Below are 7,742 nucleotides of genomic sequence, written 5' to 3'. Positions count from 1 at the left end.
GTACAATTCATAATTACTACACATAATTATTCGCTTTTCGAATATTCGAATTATTCGAGTTTGATTCCGAGCCCTAATACAAACAAACTTTGCGAAAAAATACAGAAATGGTGGACTTATTGCACACGACTGGTGTTTGGCCGATAAATTCAGCAAATAAATAGCGTTTTGCAAAGCCTATCTACTAAATAATCGCTTCATCATGCGCGCCAAATCAACAACTCAGAGGAAACGAGCGACTCCACAAGGGGAAATCAGTCTTGCCAGATGAAAAAACTGCGCTAATCAATTCCCTAAACCTACGCTAGATCTACAACAGTCAAATTAAACAAGGGGTAACAACATTTATAACAATTACATCTCGTTAACACTGATTTTACATTATTATGATTTACTTAACTAATGTGTTTGATATTAGTATACTCTAGAAGGGTTTTGATTTTGATTTCAACGTTTCTGAATCAGAATGGTGACGATTTTTCACTCGCTAAACGCTCTTTGGATCAGTTTCTGGTCAGAATCCGTATGGGTTTGGGAAGCACTCGATTACAGGGGAATAAATTAGCGTTCCGATAGATATTGCAAAGCGGTCTGCACTAGAATTTTGCCAATTTCTTCCGCTATAAGCCTATGAAGAAAACATATTTTCCCTAAAAAAATACTTTTGCAATAGGTATTTCCCGAACCCCTAGGGAGATAGCGCCCTTAAACAAACATCCGCTAAGTTTCCCAATAGCACACCACTCTAATCAATGGGAATATAGATATTTGCTCTCTTAAGGCCACGACAGACTTCGGGCTTTTTACACAGTTTCAGGCAAATCGATCAGAAAAAAGTGCAAAGGTCGCCAGGTTTATGGGCAAAACTCGATACTCTGCTTAGTTTGCATGGAGTTTCCCCTACAAAATCCAACAAACCGACGCTTTTCTTCCTCATCCCGAGCCGAAGAACTGCACACAGACACCGAACTTTTACCTGTTGGCCCAAAACCGAAGTCTGTGGGGCCCGTCTTTACCCGAGACTGAACTGCGACGCACTTAAAGGTCTCGATCCGAGAGAGACTCGTGGAGGTGGATACCCGTAGGAGAGTGAAAAACGGAACACTTTAGCCATTTGGTCCGTTTTGCGCCAGCAATCGAAACAAGAAACTCTCGAGCCCCACCTGCGGCTAAATTCTCACCGCCTTCCCATTGGAGCCCTGGGAACAGTCAACAGAAGCTGCACTTGGACGTTTGCTCCAGATGGATGGCGCACATGCCAGTCAGTTCATTGCACACGTTGTTCAACTGGACAACAGTCGCCGATTTTCTGCGCGCATCGTTTTTGTTTCGATTGATATCCTCAACGCCTAAGCTGTTGCGAAAAACGCTCACCGCCCTCTCTCTGCATCTGCAAGAGGGCCGGTTAACGGTTAGAGCTTCGCTCCGATCTGGGACGTTACCTGAGAGGCGGCTCTGCCTTGGTGATTTTGTCCCGGACGAGCGAGCCGCAGGACTGCGCCTTGTAGAGTCGCGTGTTCTTGTTGAAAATCACCGGAAACGGAATGCACAGCTTCTTGTGCACTTGGAAGTACTTGCCCAAAATGCGTAGCTTCTTCTTATCGGGGGGCGCGATTTTCGCCTCCGGACTGTCCTGGCTCGGTTTCAGCGTGTCTTTGCGCGATATGTGATGGCTGCAGCTCTTCGGGCTGTCGCTCTTCTCCTCCGGAGGCAGTTTCCTCGCCGATAGCGACAGTCCTTGCAGAATTCGAGCCCCAATTCCCTTCACCTTGGGCGTTAATGGGCCGTGAGTGCCGACCACTGTTGTCGATATTACTATGGCATGAGTGTTGTCCTCCTGCACCTCAGTTATCCTGCAAAACACACCAAAGTGAGTTCAAGATCCACGTTAAACTACAAGTTCGATTAATTTGCCATGAGTGGAAACAGTCCTCGTAAGAGCTCAGTGAACTTGCAAAGGGCTAGCAAGGAACCCTTGCAAAGGGCCAGCAAAACATAAATTTCGCAAGTATATTTGAGACACTCGTGCGCCGATACCCGAAAAGTCTCACTTAAGTCTGAAATCATGTTGAGGATTTTTTTAAATTAAATTTTAAAAAATTCATCTGGTCTAAATTCGCTTTTGCACATTAGTTTACTAAAAAAATCGTAGCTTCTTAACCAGAAAGGATCGAACGGCGCAAATTCGGAAATACATTTGAGAGACCCGTGGGTCGATACCTAAAAAAATTCCTTTAATTAGTAACACGTTGAGGAATGAGAAATTTTCGAAAATTCATCATGGCCAAATACGACTATGCGCTTTTGTACATCAGCTTCCTAAAAAAGTTGTAGCTTCTAAACCAGAACAAATTGAGCGGCGCAAATGCGGAAATATATTTGAGACACTCGTGAGTCGATACCTTAAAAATTTCACTTAGTTCTGAAAATGTGTTAAAGAATAATAAATTTTCAAAAATTGATAGTCTATTTTACAAAACTCCTCAAACTTGGGGCGTTTCTCTGAAAAGCCAATAAAGGCAATTTCACACTCTGTCCTAAACATTCGTGTTCGAATAAAAATTAAGTTCCTGCAAACTATACTGAAAGTTTCGAATTTTGAACATTATCAGAGTATTTTACAGAAAGTCTCAAACTTAGGCGCGTTTTCTGTGAAGAGCCAATAAAGACAATTTTGCACGCTTGCCTAAAAATCGTAATTTCTTCGGCTAGGGACAAGCTGGAACAGCTCCAATTGTAGGATTTTACAGCGAAAAGTTCATGCAAACTATGCTAAAAGTTTCGAATTTTGGACATTATCAGAGTATTTTACAGAAAGTCTCAAACTGAGGCGCGTTTTTTGTAAAGAGCCAATAAAGGCAATTTCGCACTCTTGCCTAAAAATCGTAATTTCTTCGTCTTGAGACAAGCTGGATAAGCGCCGATTGTTGGATTTTACAGCGAAAAGTTCATGCAAACTATGCTGAAAGTTTCCAATTTTGAACATTATCAGAAAGTCTCAAACTTAGGCGCGTTTTCTGTGAAAAGCCAATAAAGGCAATTTCGCACTCTCGCCTAAAAATCGTAATTTCTTCGTCTTGAGACAAGCTGGATAAGCGTCGATTGTTGGATTTTACAGCGAAAAGTTCATGCAAACTATGCTGAAAGTTTCCAATTTTGAACATTATCAGATTATTTTACAGAAAGTCTCAAACTTAGGCGCGTTTTCTGTTAAAAGCCAATAAAGGCAATTTCGCACTCTCGCCTAAAAATCGTAATTTCTTTGGCTAGGGACAAGCTGGAAAAGCGCCAATTGTAGGATGTTACAGCGAAAAGTTCATGCAAACTATGCTGAAAGTTTCGAATTTTGAACATTATCAGAGTATTTTACAGAAAGTCTCAAACTTAGGCGCGTTTCCTGTGAAGAGCCAACAAAGGCAATGTCGCACTCTCGAAGAAAAATCGTAATTTCTTCGTTTGGGGACAAGCTAGAAAAGCGCCGATTGTTGGATTTTACAGCGAAAAGTTCACGCAAACTATGCTGAAAGTTTCGAATTTTGAACATGTTTAGAGTATTTTAAAGAAAGTCTCAAACTTAGGCGTGTTTTTTGTGAAGAGCCAACCAAGGCAATTTCGCACTCTTGCCTAAAAATCGTAATTTTTTCGTCTTGGGACAAGCTAGAAAAGCGCCGTTTGTTGGATTTTACGGCGAAAAGTTCATGCAAACTATGCTGAATGATTCGAATTTTGAACATTATCAGAGTATTTTACAGAAAGTCTCAAACTTAGGCGCGTTTTTTGTGAAGAGCCAATAAAGGCAATTTCGCACTCTTGCCTAAAAATCATAATTTCTTCGTCTTGGGACAAGCTAGAAAAGCGCCGATTGTTGGATTTTACAGCGAAAAGTGCATGCTAACTATGCTGAAAGTTTCGAATTTTGAACATTATCAGAGTATTTTAAAGAAAGTCTCAAACTTAGGCGCCTTTTCTGTGAAAAGCCAATAAAGGCAATTTCGCACTCTCGCCTAAAAATCGTAATTTCTTCGTCTGGGGACAAGTTGGAAAAGCGCCGATTGTCAGATGTTACAGCGAAAATTCCATGCAAATGACATTGAAAGTGTCGAATTTATATATTTTACAAAAAGCCTTAAACTTGCCTGTTCAGAGACTGGCTTTCCCTCAGCCGAGTTTCGCCGCTGCGCCTCCTGCTGGCTTTATGCCGCCTGCCCAACATCACGCCAGAATTCGCGGTGTTTTTGCGCCCCCCTTCAGTGTTGGTGCCGCCGCCCTTGTCGCTCTGCCCCCCACTGCTGGTTTCCCTGCCCCTAGATTCACTGGAAATGGTGGTGGCGGCGCCCCCCAAGGCCTGCCCCGTCCCCGCTCCTGTTCCCGGCTCCTGCAAGCAATTCCACCATTAGCCCCCCCTTCCTGCACAGCCCGACAGGAAAAAATCACCTGAGAATCGCTGCTGTCATCGTAGCTATCCCGGCGCCCCTGGATCGGCTTTGTCGGCGTCGGGTTCAGTTTATGGGCGCGTTTTTTGCGCTTTTCGCTGTCGTCGTCGCTGGCGTCCGATGAGCTGCACGACGCCGTTCTCGACTTGTGGAATTTGCTGCGGCGCTGCTCGTACGGCGTCCGTTTCACGAATCGGGCGCCCGATTGGGGCCGCGCAGCCTCCGGCGTCTCCACGCCCTCCTCGTAGATCTCATTCAGCTGCAGAGGGTTGGAATCTGCAAAACAGCAATCAAACCACTTGGACTCAACTGGCGGCTTGCCGACTACTTACGGTGCACCGAAGGACGTGGGGCTACAAATAAAACCAGCCATGCTGTTAAAATAAGTCATTTATTACGCTAGAGGAATAGAACTACCCGGCACTAACTACTCTGACTACGACTAGCTAACAAATAGAAGAGCTTAGAGGAACAAGTCAGTCTTATTGAGCAGGAAGAGTCCCCGGAGGGGACTTTGGGATTGGGCGCTAGAGTTTGCATGCAACTGCAACACAAAAGTGTCTTTTCTACTACTTAATTCCCAAAAACCCACATGTGTGTCAGTCCATATTAGTAAAAGAGCCGAAAAGTATCTACTTATACCGGGTGAGTCCGTGCTTCCATGCATAGCGAAAGCCTGTGGACTCACCGTATACAAACAAAGTACAAGCGACAGAAAGGGAAGGTGCAGCTGAACTGGCAAAGAACCCCATCCTCAATCCCCACATGCGAATTGCCAGATTTACATTTTATTCAGGTGCAAAATGGAGAATAGCAAGACAGTGTACAAGACCATCTTCAGCCTGCGGTTCAGCTTACCCATGTTGCTCCGGGTGGGCGAGGGCATTGTTTTATACTTGGGCATCCCTGTAAAGTCCACTGGCGTGCTGGTGGTGATAATTGGGATGCTGATAGTGGAGGAGTCCGTGATAATCGTGGTGGGAATCACCTCCGGTTCACTCACAGCGTCGCAAACGCTGGAACTCTTCGTAGCTTGCCACTCTTTGCGCTGCGCTGCCGACTTGGGCTTTTCCAGTATCTGAAACCGACCAGGTCAGTCGCAAATCGAGACCCGGAGTTCCCCATCAAACCTTTTCTGCCGGCTTGCGCCGCTCGTTTTCAGCCAGCCTTTCCTGCAAGGCCAAGTTCAAACGGCCTTCCGATCGCGAGCCTCTGCGGTTTAGGGGCGGCCCCAGTTCCTCCCTGCCGGAGCACGAAGAAATGTCTTCCTCCTCCTCATCTTCCTGGACAATGCTGCATTTGCGCGATCTCTGCAACAACACCAATCAGCAACTTTTCACAAAATTTCCATCTTGAACGGTTTATTCGGACTTCCATGGTCTTGCGAAGGTGCTTTATCTGATGACAACGTTTCCGTCGGTTGTAAAACGGCCGCTACACGATGCGTCGAACATTCGTTCCAACGTTGGGCCGAACATTTGAGTCAAAAAGTGCTACACGGTGTGTCGAATTAATTAAATAAGCAAAATTCCTTTTGAATTGTGGTTCAAACGTTTGTCTACATTCGTCAATATGCAGGATACTGCTGACGCTGCAGTTATCGCTGCAGCGGTGCGAGTTTTTAGTTGTGTGAATGGTTTACTCAACGTCATTTTCAAACTTATTTTTTAACACTTTGTATTAATAGGTATCAAAATTTTGACGAAATTCCATTAAAGTAATTTTCAACAAGAACTCACGCAATTCTGATTTATTTTCCTGACTGCGTGTACTTATTAGGATATTCTTATCTTTCCTGGGTCTCAAAGTGTGAAGTAAAAATTTTGAAAATCGTTATTTCATTACGTTTCGGCGAGACAACAGCGCCATCATCAGATTTAAAATTTACATATAGGTCTTCCTTCACATCTGTGTAAAACGAACTGAACGTGTAAACGCCAGATTTTCGTTCAGTTCATCTGCACAGATCAGGCTTGCGCAAGCCAGATTGTTCAGATGGCTTGAACGTGTAAACGGGCTTTAACGTTTGCGTTGGGGCATGTTCCGGTCAGGAAAATAAATCAGAATTGCGTGCGTCCTTATTTTGATAACTATTAATACAAAGTGTTAAAAAATAAGTTTGAAAATGACGTTGAGTAAACCATTCACAGCGTCAGAAGTATCCTGCATATTGACGAATGTAGACAAACGTTTGAACCACAATCCAAAAGGAATTTTGCTTCAAGCATTCGACACACCGTGTAGCACTTTTAGACTCAAATGTTCGACGCATCGTGTAGCGCCGGCATAAGACTTGGGCATAACTGCTCATGAGCCACAGTGAGGAAGGACTTCTTGTGAGACAATGGGAGCACGAATAAACCTTTTTTTTTATTGGGGGCGTACCTGAGGCAAATCCCCAGGGGTTCGGGGCACGTTCAGTAAAATGGGAACCGGAGCGCCAGTGCCGCTATCGCGCTTCGGCGGGCCCAAAGTCTTTGACACCGCCAGATTCTCTGGGCGTTTGCTTTTCGCCGCCACATCCACACGCTTTGATCGCAGCTTCCGCTCAGCCAGCAGGTAGTAGGTGGCGGTTATGTGGTTGTACTCATTGCGGTCCAAGCATCTGCAAGCACACCCAAAAAAATTATACAAGATTCGAGCAGCAGACAGACGAAAGTCGCTTACTCTTGGACTTCTTCCTTGGTGGCGATGTTGCCGTTGACGATCTTCTGGATGATGAAGTTGTGGTCCTCTTCAGAGAGATGTTCCTTGGATACGAGCGGCAGCGCCAAGAGATCAGTGCTGGCGCTCTCTTCTACCCCGTCAGTCAGCCACGGGTGGCTGGAGATTTCCGCCAGAGTTGCACGCTTTTCTGGATTGCGCACCAACATCTTGGAGATTAAACTACAAGAAGATTCGACTGGCTTTTACTAACCGGAACACACTGGAAAATTCTGGCTATTTTGTCCGATTTTTAACACACGATTAAGACCGTTTTGGCTCTTAACATTCCAATAGAGCTATCGAGGTTCTATCTAGGAGGAAATTTGAGAAATTAGTAGCGGTTTTGCCCAAATTTTTATCAACGTTTAAGACAAGTTTTCGTATTTTGCGGGAAAACCGCTTTCGAAAAAGAGATTCATAAAATGACGTTTCATATGAAAATATGCATATTTTAATGCTCCATCTCGCAATGAAAACCAGAGCTTTGCAGCTCAACGCGTTTTCAAAATATGAATCAAAATCTAAGAGCGATTCTCAAAATCCGCATTAATCCGGGCGGAAAAACCAGAAATATTTCATAAATGATGTTTTATATGAAAATCT

General features: G+C 44.3%; 1 protein-coding gene across 4 annotated transcripts in view; it reads right to left on the bottom strand.

Annotated features, from left to right (window-relative positions):
• Nucleotides 1–324: 324 nt before the first annotated feature.
• Nucleotides 325–7,742, bottom strand: part of LOC109541800 (SNF-related serine/threonine-protein kinase) — a 12,686-nt gene continuing 5,268 nt past the window's right edge. For 2 of the 4 annotated variants that reach the window (XM_019910763.2, XM_019910764.2), the window contains exons 7-15: nt 7,101–7,319; nt 6,819–7,038; nt 5,564–5,743; nt 5,292–5,511; nt 4,766–4,807; nt 4,435–4,709; nt 4,137–4,375; nt 1,443–1,853; nt 325–1,390 (exon numbers count right to left, since the gene is read on the bottom strand). In XM_019910763.2, the coding sequence (XP_019766322.2) occupies nt 1,210–1,390; nt 1,443–1,853; nt 4,137–4,375; nt 4,435–4,709; nt 4,766–4,807; nt 5,292–5,511; nt 5,564–5,743; nt 6,819–7,038; nt 7,101–7,319 (1,987 nt within the window). In that variant the 3' untranslated portion in view covers nt 325–1,209. The remainder of the gene's footprint in view (nt 1,391–1,442; nt 1,854–4,136; nt 4,376–4,434; nt 4,710–4,765; nt 4,808–5,291; nt 5,512–5,563; nt 5,744–6,818; nt 7,039–7,100; nt 7,320–7,742) is intronic. The other 2 variants (XM_019910765.2, XM_019910766.2) reach the window with 2 other exon arrangements.

This window comes from Dendroctonus ponderosae, unplaced genomic scaffold, assembly GCF_020466585.1.
Source record: "Dendroctonus ponderosae isolate FM_Combo_2020 unplaced genomic scaffold, Dpon_F_20191213v2 Dpon_F_20191213_9, whole genome shotgun sequence".
NCBI lineage: Eukaryota > Metazoa > Arthropoda > Insecta > Coleoptera > Curculionidae > Dendroctonus > Dendroctonus ponderosae.
Note: the sequence above shows the minus strand (reverse complement) of the source record. Positions and strands in the feature narration are given on the sequence as shown.